The 17599-nt window shown below is 48.4% G+C and overlaps 1 protein-coding gene across 7 annotated transcripts in view; it reads right to left on the bottom strand.

Annotated features, from left to right (window-relative positions):
• SPPL2B (signal peptide peptidase like 2B) overlaps positions 1-17599 on the bottom strand; it is a 171565-nt gene that overhangs the window by 21165 nt on the left and 132801 nt on the right. For 5 of the 7 annotated variants that reach the window (XR_010177381.1, XM_063920077.1, XM_063920075.1 and 2 more), the window contains exons 13-14: positions 16664-16741; positions 16323-16483 (exon numbers count right to left, since the gene is read on the bottom strand). Coding sequence is in view for 6 of the 7 variants with exons in the window: in XM_063920077.1 (XP_063776147.1) it covers positions 16323-16483; positions 16664-16741 (239 nt within the window). In the remaining variant the exon portion in view is untranslated. Of the gene's footprint in view, positions 1-16256; positions 16484-16663; positions 16742-17599 lie in introns of all 7 variants that reach the window. The other 2 variants (XM_063920078.1, XM_063920079.1) reach the window with 1 other exon arrangement.

Here is a 17599-nt window from a genome sequence, read left to right as displayed (position 1 = left end):
TTGATGCTAGGGACGAGAGTGTTATACTCCCGTTGTATAAATCACTGGTGAGGCCACACCATGAATACGGTGTACAATTCTGGGCACCATACTACAAAAAGGATATCCTGGAGCTAGAAAAGGTTCAGAGTCGGGCGACCAAACTAATTAAGGGTATGGAGACGCTGAAATACGAGGAAAGGCTTGCAAGGCTAGGCATGTTTACATTGGAAAAGAGGAGACTAAGAGGGGACATGATCAACATCTACAAATATATAAGGGGACAATACACAGATCTTGCGCAAAACCTGTTTTTGGTTAGATCAACACAGAGAACTCGTGGACATTCGCTCAGGTTAGAGGAGAGGAGATTCCGCACAATACGGCGTAAAGGCTTTTTCACGGTAAGGACGATACGTGTTTGGAATTCCCTGCCTGAGGGAGTTGTAATGGCGGACTCAGTCAACACCTTTAAGAATGGATTAGATAAATCAAATGGATAAGGATATCCAGGGTTATAGTACATAGTCACACACTATAGTTATAAAAAAAGAGGGATAAAACGTAACGGCAGACATCAGCATCAGTCAAAATTTTATACCAAATAATCCTGCATAGGAGACCACAAATAGGTTGAACTCGATGACAATTGTCTTTTTTCAATCTTAAATACTATGTTACTATGTAAACAAGGAATCAGTCTTTCTGATCCGAGCCGTCCTCTTCATATAGATCTTCAAGGCTCGCACAGCATCCAATGCCTCCGGAGGAGCAGAAGTGCCAGAACTTGACGGAACCACAATAGGTTGATTCAAGTGGAACGCAGAGAGACGACCTTCGGCAGGAACTGCTGCCAAGTCCTGAGCTCCGCTATGTCCTCGTAAAAACACCAAATAGGGACTTTAACACGATAGGGCCCCCAATTCTGAAATACGCCTAGCAGAAGCCAGGGCCAATAACATCTTCCACATGAGGTACTTGTCTTCTACCGTTATCAGAGGTTCAAACCAGGAGGACTGTAGAAATTCCAACACTACATTTAAATCCCTGGGTGCCATGGGCGGCACAAAAAGGAGGTTGTAGGGAAGTACCCCTTGCAAGAAGGTCTGAACTTCTGGCAACACTGCCAATTTCTTCTGGAAGAAAATTGAGAGCTGAAATCTGGACCTTAATGGAACCCAGACGTAAGCCCTTATCCACACCAGCCTGCAGGAAACGTCCCAAGTGGAACTACGCAGGCGGATACGTGCGTTCCTCGCACCAAGAGACGTATCTTCTCCAGATAGGATAATAGTGTTTTGACGTTACAGGTTTCCTGGCCTGAACCATGGTAGCAATAACCTTTTTGGAAAGGCCTTTGTGAACTATTATGTTCCGCTCAACCTCCATGCCGTCAAACGAAGTCGCCGTAAGTCCGAGTAGATGAACGGTCCATGTTGAAAAAGATCTCTTCTTACTAGCAGAGGCCAAGGTTCTTCGACGGACATGTTCAGAAGACCCGCGTACCACGCCCTCCGAGGCCAATCCGGGGCAATCAGAATTGCCTGGACTCCGATTCCTGATTTTGCTTTAGCACCCTTGCAAGCGATGGAATAGGAGGAAACAGGTAGACCAGCTGGTAATGGCAAAGGCAACGTCAGTGCATCTACTGCCCTCGCCTGAGGGTCCCTGGTTCACAAGCAATACCAACAAAGCTTCTTGTTGAGTCGAGAAGCCATCGTGTGATCTGCTGAAACACCGGATGGTGGAGAACCCACTCTTCCGGGTGGAGATCGTGACGACTCAAGAAGTCCGCTTCCCAGTTGTCTACTCCCAGAAATAAGATAGCAGACATTGCTCTTTCATTTCTTTCTGCCCAGAGGAGTATCTTTGACACCTCTCGCATGCAGGCCCTGCTTTTTGTCCCTCCTTGCCGAGTTATGTACGCCACTGACGTGGCGTTGTCCGACTGTACTTGGATCGCGTGATCCCTGAGGAGAGGCCTGAAGCAGAGCATTGTAGATCGCCCGAAGTTCCAAAATGTTGATCGGAAGAAGAGCTTCGTGGGCTGACCACCTGCACTGGAACTGAGCCCCCTGGGTGACAGCTCCCCATCCTCTCAAACTCGCATCTGTCGTAAGGAGGATCAAATCCTGAATCTTCAACCTTCCAGTAGATTTTAGGACTGCAGCCACCACAGGAGGAAAATCCTGGCCTGAGGTGACAGACGTAATATCCGGTGCATCTGAAGATGTGATCCGGGCCAGTTGCTCAGGAGAGCCAATTGAAATGTTCTGGCATGGAACCTTCCATACTGGATCGCCTCGTATGAGACTACCATTTTCCCCAACAATCTTATGCAAAGATGGATGGATATTCGAGAAAGCCGTAGAACCATTTGGAGTGTTCTTGCTTTGTCCTATAGGAGGAACACTTTCTGGGCCACAGTATCCAGCAACATTCCCAGGAACAGGAGCCGCTGAGTTGGCTCCAGGCGGGACTTCTGTAAATTGAGGAATCACCCATGGTGTGAGAGAAGTTGGATAGTGTGGTCTATATGGAGCAATAAAAGCTCCCTGGACCTTGCCTTTATCAAGAGATCATCCAGATAAGGGACAATATTGACCCCCTGGACCCGGAGATGGAACGTCATCTCCGCCATCACCTTCGTGAACACCCTCGGAGCTGTGGACAGGCCGAAGGGTAGCGCCTGGAACTGGTAGTGATCGTTCAGCAGGGCAAACCTCAGGCAAGCCTGGTGAGGTGGCCAAATCGGAATATATAGATAGGCGTCCTTGATATCCAGTGAGACCATGAACTCCTTGTTCTTCCAGGCTCGCAATCACTGCTCACAAGGATTCCATCTTGAACTTGAAAACCTTTAGGTAAGGGTTCAAGGGTTTTAGATTCAAAAATAAGATTTCTCTAACGTCCTAAGTGGATGCTGGGGACTCCGTCAGGACCATGGGGAATAGCGGCTCCGCAGGAGACAGGGCACAAAAAGTAAGCTTTTAGGATCACATGGTGTGTACTGGCTCCTCCCCCTATGACCCTCCTCCAAGCCTCAGTTAGGTTTTTGTGCCCGTCCGAGCAGGGTGCAATCTAGGTGGCTCTCCTAAAGAGCTGCTTAGAAAAAGTTTTTTAGGTTTTTTATTTTCAGTGAGTCCTGCTGGCAACAGGCTCACTGCATCGAGGGACTTAGGGGAGAGAATTTCAACTCACCTGCGTGCAGGATGGATTGGATTCTTAGGCTACTGGACACCATTAGCTCCAGAGGGAGTCGGAACACAGGTCTCACCCTGGGGTTCGTCCCGGAGCCGCGCCGCCGACCCCCCTTACAGATGCTGAAGATTGAAGGTCCGGAAACAGGCGGCAGAAGGCTCTTCAGTCTTCATGAAGGTAGCGCACAGCACTGCAGCTGTGCGCCATTGTTGTCACACACTTCACACCAGACGGTCACGGAGGGTGCAGGGCGCTGCTGGGGGCGCCCTGGGCAGCAATATATAATACCTTTTATGGCAAAAGAATACATCACATATAGCCATTAAGGCTATATGTATGTATTTAACCCATGCCAAATGTCTAAAACTCCGGGAGAAAAGCCCGCCGGAATAGGGGGCGGGGCTTATTCTCCTCAGCACACAGCGCCATTTTCCTGCTCAGCTCCGCTGTGAGGAAGGCTCCCAGGACTCTCCCCTGCACTGCACTACAGAAACAGGGTAAAACAGAGAGGGGGGGCATATTTTGGCGATATTTTTATATATTTAAGCGGCTATAAGGAACAACACTTATATAGGGTTGTTCCCATATATATTATAGCGCTTGGGTGTGTGCTGGCAAACTATCCCTCTGTCTCCCCAAAGGGCTAGTGGGGTCCTGTCTTCGATAAGAGCATTCCCTGTGTGTCTGCTGTGTGTCGGTACGTGTGTGTCGACATGTATGAGGACGATGTTGGCGTGGAGGCAGAGCAATTGCCGATAATGGTGATGTCACCCCCCAGGGAGTCGACACCGGAATGGATGGCTTTGTTTATGGAATTACGTGATAATGTCAGCACATTACAAAAATCAGTTGACGACATGAGACGGCCGACAAACCAGTTAGTACCTGCCCAGGCGTCTCGGACACCGTCAGGGGCTGTAAAGCGCCCTTTACCTCAGTCGGTCGACACAGACCCAGACACTGAATCTAGTGTCGACGGTGATGAAACAAACGTATTTTCAAGTAGGGCCACACGTTATATGATCACGGCAATGAAGGAGGCTTTGCATATCTCTGATACTACAAGTACCACAAAAAGGGGTATTATGTGGGGGGTGAAAAAACTACCTGTAGTTTTTCCTGAATCAGAGGAATTAAATGATGTATGTGATGAAGCGTGGGTTAACCCAGATAGAAAAATGCTAATTTCAAAAAAGTTATTAGCATTATACCCTTTCCCGCCAGAGGTTAGGGCGCGCTGGGAAACACCCCCTAGGGTGGATAAGGCGCTCACACGCTTATCGAAACAAGTGGCGTTACCGTCTCCTGATACGGCCGCCCTCAAGGATCCAGCTGATAGGAGGCTGGAAACTACCCTGAAAAGTATATACACTCATACTGGTGTTATACTGCGACCAGCCATCGCCTCAGCCTGGATGTGCAGTGCTGGGGTCGTCTGGTTGGATTCCCTGACTGAAAATATTGATACCCTGGATAGGGACAGTATTTTATTGACTATAGAGCAATTAAAGGATGCTTTCCTTTATATGCGAGATGCGCAGAGAGATATTTGCACTCTGGCATCGAGAGTAAATGCGATGTCCATATCTGCCAGAAGGAGTTTATGGACGCGACAGTGGTCAGGTGATGCGGATTCCAAACGACATATGGAAGTATTGCCGTATAAAGGGGAGGAATTATTTGGCGTCGGTCTATCGGATCTGGTGGCTACGGCAACTGCCGGAAAATCCACTTTTTTACCTCAGACCCCCTCCCAACAGAAAAAGACACCGTCTTTTCAGCCGCAGTCCTTTCGTTCCTATAAGAACAAGCGGACAAAAGGACAGTCATATCTGCCTCGGGGCAGAGGAAGGGGTAAGAGAGGGCAGCAAGCAGCCCCTGCCCAGGAACAGAAGCCCTCCCAGGGTTCTGCAAAGCCCTCAGCATGACGCTGGGGCCTTACAAGCGGACTCAGGAACGGTGGGGGGTCGACTCAAGAATTTCAGCGCACAGTGGGCTTGCTCACAGGTGGACCCCTGGATTCTACAGGTAGTATCTCAGGGTTACAGGTTGGAATTCGAGAAGTCTCCCCCTCGCCGGTTCCTAAAGTCTGCTTTGCCAACGTCTCCCTCGGACAGGGCGACGGTATTGGAAGCCATTCACAAGCTGTTTGCTCAGCAGGTGATAGTCAAGGTACCCCTCCTACAACAGGGAAAGGGGTATTACTCCACGCTATTTGTGGTACCGAAGCCGGACGGCTCGGTAAGACCTATTCTAAATCTCAAATCTTTGAACCTGTACATACAAAAATTCAAGTTCAAGATGGAGTCACTCAGAGCAGTGATAGCGAATCTGGAAGAAGGGGACTTTATGGTGTCCCTGGACATAAAGGACGCTTACCTGCATGTCCCAATTTGCCCTTCACATCAAGGGTACCTCAGGTTCGTGGTGCAAAACTGTCATTATCAGTTTCAGACGCTGCCGTTTGGATTGTCCACGGCACCTCGGGTCTTTACCAAGGTAATGGCCGAAATGATGATCCTTCTACGAAGAAGAGGCGTATTAATTATCCCTTACTTGGACGATCTCCTGATAAGGGCAAGATCCAGAGAACAGCTGGAAGACGGAGTAGCACTAACCCAACTAGTGCTGCAACAACACGGGTGGATTCTGAATTTTCCAAAATCTCAGTTGACCCCGACGACACGTCTGCTGTTCCTGGGAATGATTCTGGACACGGTTCAGAAAAAGGTGTTTCTTCCGGAGGAGAAAGCCAGGGAGTTATCCGAACTTGTCAGGAACCTCCTAAAACCAGGGACAGTGTCTGTGCATCAATGCACAAGAGTCCTGGGAAAGATGGTGGCTTCTTACGAAGCGATTCCATTCGGCAGATTCCACGCACAAACTTTTCAGTGGGATCTGCTGGACAAATGGTCCGGATCGCATCTGCAGATGCATCAGCGGATAACCTTATCGCCACGGACAAGGGTGTCTCTTCTGTGGTGGTTGCAGAGTGCTCATCTGTTAGAGGGCCGCAGATTCGGCATACAGGACTGGGTCCTGGTGACCACGGATGCCAGTCTGAGAGGCTGGGGAGCGGTCACACAAGGAAGAAACTTCCAGGGAGTATGGTCAAGCCTGGAGAGGTCTCTTCACATAAATATACTGGAGCTAAGAGCGATTTACAATGCTCTAAGTCTGGCAAAACCCCTGCTTCAGGGTCAGCCGGTGTTGATCCAGTCGGACAACATCACGGCAGTCGCCCACGTAAACAGACAGGGCGGCACAAGAAGCAGGACAGCAATGGCAGAAGCTGCAAGGATTCTTCGCTGGGCGGAAGATCATGTGATAGCACTGTCAGCAGTATTCATTCCGGGAGTGGACAACTGGGAAGCAGACTTCCTCAGCAGACACGATCTACACCCGGGAGAGTGGGGACTTCATCCAGAAGTCTTCCACATGATTGTGAACCGTTGGGAAAAACCAATGGTGGATATGATGGCGTCCCGCCTCAACAAAAAAACTGGACAGGTATTGCGCCAGGTCAAGAGATCCTCAGGCAATAGCTGTGGACGCTCTGGTAACACCGTGGGTGTTCCAGTCAGTGTATGTGTTCCCTCCTCTGCCTCTCATACCAAAAGTACTGAGAATTATACGGCAAAAGGGAGTAAGAACGATACTAGTGGCTCCGGATTGGCCAAGAAGAACTTGGTACCCGGAACTTCAAGAGATGCTCACGGAGGATCCGTGGCCTCTACCTCTAAGACGGGACCTGCTTCAGCAGGGACCGTGTCTATTCCAAGACTTACCGCGGCTGCGTTTGACGGCATGGCGGTTGAACGCCGAATTCTAAAGGAAAAAGGCATTCCGGAAGAGGTCATTCCTACACTGGTAAAGGCCAGGAAGGAGGTGACTGCACAACATTATCACCGCATTTGGAGGAAATATGTTGCGTGGTGTGAGGCCAGGAAGGCCCCCACGGAGGAATTTCAACTGGGTCGATTCCTACATTTCCTGCAAACAGGATTGTCTATGGGCCTCAAATTGGGGTCCATTAAGGTTCAAATTTCGGCCCTGTCGATTTTCTTCCAGAAAGAATTGGCTTCAGTTCCTGAAGTCCAGACTTTTGTAAAAGGAGTACTACATATACAGCCCCCGGTTGTGCCCCCAGTGGCACCGTGGGATCTTAATGTAGTCTTGGATTTTCTAAAATCCCATTGGTTTGAGCCGCTCAAATCGGTGGAGATGAAGTATCTTACATGGAAAGTAACCATGCTACTGGCCCTGGCTTCAGCCAGGAGAGTATCAGAATTGGCGGCTTTATCATATAAGAGCCCATATCTGATTTTCCATACGGACAGGGCAGAACTGCGGACGCGTCCTCATTTTCTGCCTAAGGTGGTGTCAGCGTTTCACCTGAACCAGCCTATTGTGGTGCCTGCGGCTACTAACGAGTTGGAGGATTCCAAGTTGTTGGACGTGGTCCGGGCATTGAAAATATATATTTCAAGAACGGCTGGAGTCAGAAAGTCTGACTCACTGCTTATATTGTATGCACCCAACAAGATGGGTGCTCCTGCTTCTAAGCAGACGATTGCTCGTTGGATTTGTAGCACAATTCAACTTGCACATTCTGTGGCAGGCTTGCCACAACCTAAATCTGTCAAGGCCCATTCCACAAGGAAAGTGGGCTCATCCTGGGCGGCTGCCCGGGGAGTCTCGGCATTACAACTCTGCCGAGCTGCTACTTGGTCAGGGGCAAACACGTTTGCAAAATTCTACAAATTTGATACCCTGGCTGAGGAGGACCTTGAGTTCTCTCATTCGGTGCTGCAGAGTCATCCGCACTCTCCCGCCCGTTTGGGAGCTTTGGTATAATCCCCATGGTCCTGACGGAGTCCCCAGCATCCACTTAGGACGTTAGAGAAAATAAGAATTTACTTACCGATAATTCTATTTCTCGTAGTCCGTAGTGGATGCTGGGCGCCCATCCCAAGTGCGGATTGTCTGCAATACTTGTACATAGTTATTGTTACAAAAAAATCGGGTTGTTATTTGTTGTGAGCCGTCTGTTCAGAGGCTCCTATGTTTGTCATACTGTTAACTGGGTTCAGATCACAAGTTATACGGTGTGATTGGTGTGGCTGGTATGAGTCTTACCCGGGGTTCAATATCCTTCCTTATTGTGTACGCTCGTCCGGGCACAGTACCTAACTGAGGCTTGGAGGAGGGTCATAGGGGGAGGAGCCAGTACACACCATGTGATCCTAAAAGCTTACTTTTTGTGCCCTGTCTCCTGCGGAGCCGCTATTCCCCATGGTCCTGACGGAGTCCCCAGCATCCACTACGGACTACGAGAAATAGAATTATCGGTAAGTAAATTCTTATTTTTACTCACCGATAAATCTATTTCTCGTAGTCCGTAGTGGATGCTGGGACTCCGTAAGGACCATGGGGAATAGCGGCTCCGCAGGAGACAGGGCACAAGAATAAAAGCTTTAGGATCAGGTGGTGTGCACTGGCTCCTCCCCCTATGACCCTCCTCCAAGCCTCAGTTAGGATACTGTGCCCGGACGAGCGTACATAATAAGGAAGGATATTGAATCCCGGGTAAGACTCATACCAGCCACACCAATCACACCGTACAACTCGTGATCTGAACCCAGTTAACAGTATGATAAACGAAAGGAGCCTCTGAAAAGATGGCTCACAACAATAATAACCCGAATTTTGTAACAATAACTATATACAAGTATTGCAGACAATCCGCACTTGGGATGGGCGCCCAGCATCCACTACGGACTACGAGAAATAGATTTATCGGTGAGTAAAATCTTATTTTCTCTGACGTCCTAGTGGATGCTGGGACTCCGTAAGGACCATGGGGATTATACCAAAGCTCCCAAACGGGCGGGAGAGTGCGGATGACTCTGCAGCACCGAATGAGAGAACTCCAGGTCCTTCTCAGCCAGGGTATCAAATTTGTAGAATTTAGCAAACGTGTTTGCCCCTGACCAAGTAGCTGCTCGGCAAAGTTGTAAAGCCGAGACCCCTCGGGCAGCCGCCCAAGATGAGCCCACTTTCCTTGTGGAATGGGCTTTTACAGATTTTGGCTGTGGCAGGCCTGCCACAGAATGTGCAAGCTGAATTGTACTACAAATCCAACGAGCAATCGTCTGCTTAGAAGCAGGAGCACCCAGCTTGTTGGGTGCATACAGGATAAACAGCGAGTCAGATTTTCTGACTCCAGCCGTCCTGGAAACATATATTTTCAGGGCCCTGACAACGTCAAGCAACTTGGAGTCCACCAAGTCCCTAGTAGCCGCAGGTACCACAATAGGTTGGTTCATGTGAAATGCAGAAACCACCTTAGGGAGAAATTGAGGACGAGTCCTCAATTCTGCCCTGTCAGAATGAAAAATTAAGTAAAGGCTTTTATATGATAAAGCCGCCAATTCTGACACACGCCTGGCTGAAGCCAGGGCTAACAGCATCGACACCTTCCATGTGAGATATTTTAAGTCCACAGTGGTGAGTGGTTCAAACCAATGTGACTTTAGGAAACTCAAAACAACATTGAGATCCCAAGGTGCCACTGGAGGCACAAAAAGGAGGCTGTATATGCAGTACCCCTTTTACAAATGTCTGAACTTCAGGCACGGAAGCCAGTTCTTTCTGGAAGAAAATCGACAGGGCCGAAATTTGAACCTTAATGGACCCTAATTTTAGGCCCATAGACAGTCCTGTTTGCAGGAAATGGAGGAAACGACCCAGTTGAAATTCCTCTGTAGGGGCCTTCTTGGGCTCACACCACGCAACATATTTTCGCCAAATGCGGTGATAATGTTTTGCGGTTACATCCTTCCTGGCTTTGATCAGGGTAGGGATGACTTCATCTGGAATGCCTTTTTCCTTCAGGATCCGGCGTTCAACCGCCACGCCGTCAAACGCAGCCGCGGTAAGTCTTGGAACAGACAAGGCCCCTGCTGGAGCAGGTCCTTTCTTAGAGGTAGAGGCCACGGGTCTTCCGTGAGCATCTCTTGAAGTTCCGGGTACCAAGTCCTTCTTGGCCAATCCGGAACCACGAGTATAGTTCTTACTCCTCTCCTTCTTATGATTCTCAGTACTTTTGGTATGAGAGGCAGAGGAGGGAACACATACACTGACTGGTACACCCACGGTGTTACCAGAGCATCCACCGCTATTGCCTGAGGGTCCCTTGACCTGGCGCAATACCTGTCTAGTTTTTTGTTTAGACGGGACGCCATCATGAACACTGCTGACAGTGCTATCACATGATTTTCCGCCCAGCGAAGAATCCTTGCAGCTTCTGCCATTGCCCTCCTGCTTCTCGTGTCGCCCTGTCTGTTTACGTGGGCGACTGACGTGATGTTGTCCGATTGGATCAATACCGCCTGACCCTGAAGCAGGGGTTTCGCTTGACTTAGGGCATTGTAAATGGCCCTTAGTTCCAGAATGTTTATATGAAGAGATGTTTCCATGCTTGACCACAAGCCCTGGAAATTTCTTCCCTGTGTGACTGCTCCCCAGCCTCTCAGGCTGGCATCCGTGGTCACCAGGATCCAATCCTGAATGCCAAATCTGCGGCCCTCTAGTAGATGAGCACTCTGCAGCCACCACAGAAGAGACACCCTTGTCCTTGGCGACAGGGTTATCCGCTGATGCATCTGAAGATGCGATCCGGACCATTTGTCCAGTAGATCCCACTGAAACGTTCTTGCATGGAATCTTCCGAATGGAATCGCTTCGTAAGAAGCCACCATTTTTCCCAAGCCCCTCATGCACTGATGCACTGACACCTGGCCTGGTTTTAGGAGGTTCCCGACTAGCTCGGATAACTCCCTGGCCTTCTCCTCCGGGAGAAACACCTTCTTCTGGACTGTTTCCAGAATCATTCCTAGGAACAGTAGACGTGTCGTTGGAATCAGCTGCGATTTTGGAATATTTAGGATCCACCCGTGCTGACGTAACACTACCTGAGATAGTGCTACTCCGACTTCTAACTGTTCCCTGGACCTTGCCCTTATCAGGAGATCGTCCAAGTAAGGGATAATTAAGATGCCTTTTCTTCGAAGAAGAATCATCATTTCCGCCATTACCTTGGTAAAGACCCGAGGTGCCGTGGACAACCCAAACGGCAGCGTCTGAAACTGATAATGACAGTTTTGTACTACAAACCTGAGGTACCCTTGGTGAGAAGGGTAGATTGGGACGTGGAGATAAGCATCTTTGATGTCCAGAGACACCATATAGTCCCCTTCTTCCAGGTTCGCTATCACTGCTCTGAGTGACTCCATCTTGAATTTGAACCTTTTTATGTAAGTGTTCAAGGATTTCAGATTTAAAATTGGTCTCACCGAGCCGTCCGGCTTCGGTACCACAAACAGCGTGGAATAATACCCCTTTCCTTGTTGTAGGAGGGGTACCTTGATTATCACCTGCTGGGAATACAGCTTGTGAATGGCTTCCAAAACTGCCTCCCTGTCGGAGGGAGACTTTGGTAGAGCAGACTTCAGGAACCGGCGAGGGGGAAACGCCTCGAATTCCAGTTTGTACCCCTGCGATACTACCTGTAGAATCCAGGGGTCCACTTGCGAGTGAGCCCATTGCGCGTTGAAATTCTTGAGACGGGCCCCCACCGTCTCTGAGTCTGCTTGTAAAGCCGCAGCGTCATGCTGAAGACTTGGCAGAAGCAGGGGAGGGCTTCTGCTCCTGGGAAGCGGCTGCATGGTGCAGTCTTTTTCCTCTTCCTCTGCCCCGGGGCAGAAATGAGTGGCCTTTTGCTCGCTTGTACTTATGGGAACGAAAGGACTGAGTTTGAAAAGACGGTGTCTTTGATGTGAGGTGACCTGGGGTAAAAAGGTGGACTTTCCAGCCGTTGCCGTGGCCACCAGGTCCGATAGACCAGCCCCAAATAACTCCTCCCCTTTATACGGCAATACTTCCATATGTCGTTTGGAATCCGCATCCCCTGACCACTGTCGCGTCCATAATGCTCTTCTGGCAGAAATGGACATGCTCTATAGTTAACAATATATTGTCCCTGTCCAGGGTATCAATATTTTCAGTCAGGGAATCCGACCACGCGACTCCAGCACTGCACATCCAGGCTGAAGCGATAGCTGGTCGCAGTATAACACCAGTATGTGTGTATATACTTTTTAGGATATTTTCCAGCCTTCTATCAGCTGGTTCTTTGAGGGTGGCCGTATCAGGAGACGGTAACGCTACTTGTTTAGATAAACGTGTGAGCGCTTTATCTACCCTCGGGGGTGTTTCCCAACGCGCCCTAACCTCTGGCGGGAAAGGGTATAGTGCCAATAATTTATTAGAAATTAGCAGTTTTTTGTCGGGGGAAACTCACGCTTTATCACACACCTCATTTAATTCATCTGACTCAGGAAAAACTATTGGTAGTTTTTTCACACCCCACATAATACCCTTCTTTGTGGTACTTGTAGTGTCAGAAATGTTCAATGCCTCCTTCATTGCCGTGATCATGTAACGTGTGGCCCTACTGGACATTACGTTTGTCTCCTCACCGTCGACACTAGACTCAGTATCTGTGTCTGGGTCTGTGTCGACCCACTGAGGTAACGGGCGTTTTAGGGCCCCTGACGGTGTCTGAGACGCCTGGACAGGCACTAATTGATTTGCCGGCTGTCTCATGTCGTCAACAGTTTTTTGCAAAGTGCTGACATTGTCACGTAATTCTTTAAATACGATCATCCAGTCAGGTGTCGACTCCCTAGGGGGTGACATCACTAACCCAGGCAATTGCTCCGCCTCCACATCATTTTCCTCCTCATACATGTCGACACACACGTACCGACACACAGCACACACACCGGGAATGCTCTGATAGAGGACAGGACCCCACCAGCCCTTTGGAGAGACAGAGGGAGAGTTTGCCAGCACACACCAAGCGCTATATATATATATATATATATATATATATATATATATATATATATATATATATATATATATATATATATATATATATATATATATATATATATATATATACACACACAGGGATAACCTTATATAAGTGTTACTCCCTTTTATAGCTGCTGTTTTTATTATTAGCTGCCAATAGTGCCCCCCCTTCTCTTTTTTACCCTGATTCTGTAGCAGGTCTGCAGGGGAGAGTCAGGGAGCCGTCCTTCCAGCGAAGCTGTGAGGGAAAATGGCGCTTGTGTGCTGAGGAGATAGGCTCCGCCCCTTCACGACGTCCTTATCTCCCGCTCTTTTCTGGAAAAATGGCAGGGGTTAAATACATCCATATAGCCCAGGAGCTATATGTGATGTATTTCTTTTTGCCAACCTAAGGTATATCTGTTATATTGCGTCTCAGGGCGCTCCCCCCCAGCGCCCTGCACCCTCAGTGACCGGAGTGTGAAGTGTGCTGAGAGCAATGGCGCACAGCTGCAGTGCTGTGCGCTACCTTAGTTGAAGACAGGACCGTCTTCTGCCGCCGATTTCACCGGACCTCTTCGCTCTTCTGGCTCTGTAAGGGGGCCGGCGGCGCGGCTCCGGGACCCATCCTGTGATCGTCCCTCTGGAGCTAATGTCCAGTAGCCTAAGAAACCCAATCCACTCTGCACGCAGGTGAGTTCGTTTCTTCTCCCCTTAGTCCCACGATGCAGTGAGCCTGTTGCCAGCAGGACTCACTGAAAATAAAAAACCTAAAATAAACTTTTATTCTAAGCAGCTCAGGAGAGCCACCTAGCCTGCACCCTTCTCGTTCGGGCACAAAAATCTAACTGAGGCTTGGAGGAGGGTCATAGGGGGAGGAGCCAGTGCACACCACCTGATCCTAAAGCTTTTATTCTTGTGCCCTGTCTCCTGCGGAGCCGCTATTCCCCATGGTCCTTACGGAGTCCCAGCATCCACTAGGACGTCAGAGAAATGGGCTTTACCGAACCGTCGGTTTCGGTACCACGAACAGGTTGCAGTAGTAACCCTTTCCCTGTTGTTGCAGTGGCACTGGAACAATGACTTAGGACTGGAACAATTTGAGGATGGCCTGTTGCAGCGTAACACGCGTATCCTCCAAAGCTGGCAAGCTCGATTTGAAAAATCGTTGGAGAGGAGCGCCGTCGAACTCAAGCTTGTAGCCCTGAGAAATGAGCTCCTTTACCCAGGTATCCTGGCAGGAGCTTTCCCAGATGCGGCCGAAGTGACGCAGTCGAGCTCCCACCTCGAGATCCCCTCGGGGTGAGTGTGCACCGTCACACTGAGGCCTTAATGGAAGCTGAACTGGTGCTCTGGTACGGAGAACCTGCGGTTGCTGGTTTTCTGGTCTTACCCGTGGTGCTTCTAGCCGCATTGGAGGCACCTCTGGCCCTAGATCGAAATCTGTTAGACCGAAAGGACTAGGCAGACAGCCCCGGGTAGGAAAGTCTAGGCGGCGGGGCCCCAGAGGGGAGAAACGTGGATCTCCCTGCAGTAACTTTTGAAATCCACATATCCAATTCCACCCCGAAGAGCCAATCCCCTGAAAAAGGAAGAGACTCTACACTGCGCTTGGACTCTGCATCCGCTATCCACTGATGCAACCACAAAGCTCTGCGCACCGACACTGCAGTGGTCTCAGCATTAATATTGCCTATCTCCTTGAGAGAGTCACACAGGACGCGTGCAGTGTCTTAAATGTGTTTTAGGAGAGTCATCGTAGTGATCAGGGACATATCCCCCGAGGGGCCCTCTTGAGTAGCCCACGTATGAATTGCACGAGTCATCCAGCAACCTGCTATGACCGGTCTTTGTGATATACCAGCCGCTGTGTAGATAGACTTCAGTGTAGTCTCTATTTTTCTATTCCCAGGGTCCTTTATGGTAAAGGAGCCCGGAGCTGGCAGTACCGCCTTTTTAGATAGGCGAGAGACTGATACGTCTACAGCCGGGAGTTCTGCCCAGAGTTTCCTGCCTTCAGGAGCAAATGGGAAAGTGTGCAAAAACAGTCTGACACTTGGTATTTCTTATCTGCATTTTTCCAGGCTAACTTAAACAGGTCATCCAGCTCTGCAGAATCAGGGAAAGTGACACGGAGTTTGCTCTTTGTTAAGAAAAACGACTGCTGTGCTGCAGCATCCTCTAGAGGGAGTTTTAACACGTCCCATATAGCAAGAATGAGGGGCTCAATACCCTGTGTAGAAGGGGAATCCCCAGTAACAAGATCCAAGTCCTCCCCCTCCTGTATCTCCTCATCAGAGTCTGAGAGTAAAGCAGGTAACCCACGTTTTTCTGGTCCTGATCTAGAGAGGGGGCTGTGGAACATCTTCCCTTGCAGCTAGGTCTGCAACAGCCTGCTGCAGTTGTTGAGTTTTCTGAGTATTAGCTTTGAGCTGAGATGACATATCTGACATCATGGATTTTATGGCACCTAGCCAGGTTTATACTCACCACTCGTCACCTTCAGGCAATATTAGGGGTGTGCGGCGTGCTGCGATTGTGACTGCTAAGGCGCAGTGCCCCGCTGTACAACAACCTCTCAGGACGGTGGTCCTGCAGCGGGGAAGCAACTCTGACGCCTGAAGAGACCGGTAACTGCCCCCCCCCCCCCCCCATCTCCCATGGTGCAGGTGTGCTGTTGCCCATACAGCATACCGAAAATAATAAAAGTTTTAAAAGAAACTGAAGAAAACCCTTTGGAGCGCCAAAGTATGCATCCTTTCCTGAGGGCACTTTTTTCTAAACTGCCTTTGGGAGGGGGCATAGAGGGGAGGAGCCAGCAGACCCAGTTGAAGAAATTTAAAGTGCACCGGCTCCTTTGGACCCCATCTATACCCCATCGTACTAATTTCCCAATATCCCTTATGGATGCTAGAGAAAGAAGAGTTAATGTATTACGAACATCAAAATTAGTCAAAACATGAGAGCACATACTCTAGATTTTATTGGAGAATATGCACCAATTACTGTGTGAGCAATAATTGCTCAAAATCAGTAATATTAAAATGCCAAAACAGGCGCTGCCAACTTCAACATTTACCGCAAACATATACTTGTTAGATTTATTAGAAAACAAATATGATCCTATTTCTTATTTCAGCAACGGTTTACTCAACTTTATCGGAATAAGGGTTTAAAACATTCGTATTTCTCGAAAACAGTCATATCAAACTGGTATTCACCACAAAGCCGCTACCCGTCCAAAACATAGGAAGCTCTTTGCGCCATAGGGCCACAGCCAGACTTGTGAGGAGTGTGCATGGGACTAGATAGAGGAGTGCAGGTTGTCCCCTTTGCATGAAGGCTAGTGCCACAAACGTCACAAGAAGTCCTATTCCGTACGCTGTGAAGACGAGACAACAAACATACGAATAATGAAAAACAGTTTAATAAATAAATGTATGCCAGCAAGCTTGTGATTAATATTTTACTGCCATATGCTGGTGGTGGAAATACAAAAAACTATTTAATTGTTTGACAGAAAATGTTTCTCAAGCTTATGTACATTTTTATACATACATACCTACTGTGCAAGCTAGAAAATAGATTCTAGATGACTGAATCTGAATGTCAAATCTATGACAATAAGCCACCAGCAGACCTGCAGAAAGAACAAAAAAAGTATCAAATACACTGCAATATTTGTCTGATATACTGTAACTAGACTCTTAGGATACACTTTTTAATACAATTGGAAACTAGATCACACAACGTTTGTAGTTGGCCATCTTACATCAATAAGAGAGATATAAGACAGAATATGATGTGTCTGTGAAAAAGTAATTGTCCTATTTGCACAGGCATAAGTGGTTAAACAGCAAAGAATGTTCCTTCTGAATTTCTTTAATGGCAGAGATTCAATGAAGCACGCGGTTCTTTTTGCAATGTGCATCTGCGTGTATAGCAGCTAGTTACAGAGGAGATCCTTACTCCGTGTTTACTTGCACCTCTATGGGCAAAAATAAGCATGGTTATCCAGAACATATAACCAGTGTATGGAATTGCCCCTGCACCGGGATATTGACTACATCCCGTGTTAGGCACAGCACAGCATGCAACAAACGGACACTTAACACGCTCAGGTAAACAAGTGCATGTGAGTAACCAAAGTCTTAGCCAACGCCACTTTTTCTAAAAATGCTGGACGGAATAAGGCAAATTATTTTTGGGCAAATCAATTGGATCCAATGTTTAGACGGGTTACCTGGGCAAGATAAACTCACACATTTTATCGCACTAAAAAAAGAAGGAATTTTCCCTCTTGTAATTACCTGCTACGTGCACAGCATTCACGCAATGTGCCAAGGGAACATCACACTTAACTGAATCTCCCTCAATTTGTTAAATGTACATAGAGGGGTAAACGTAATAGGGTCAGAGTTGCAGGAGGTCCAGGATTTTATCAGAGAATGGGCGTATTTTTAAAGTGGCAATCATTTACAAAACAAAACCAGCCAGG

Source organism: Pseudophryne corroboree, chromosome 1 (assembly GCF_028390025.1).
Source record: "Pseudophryne corroboree isolate aPseCor3 chromosome 1, aPseCor3.hap2, whole genome shotgun sequence".
NCBI classification, from domain to species: domain Eukaryota; kingdom Metazoa; phylum Chordata; class Amphibia; order Anura; family Myobatrachidae; genus Pseudophryne; species Pseudophryne corroboree.
The sequence above is the reverse complement of the archived record's forward strand: the minus strand, read 5'-3'. Positions and strand labels throughout refer to the sequence as shown.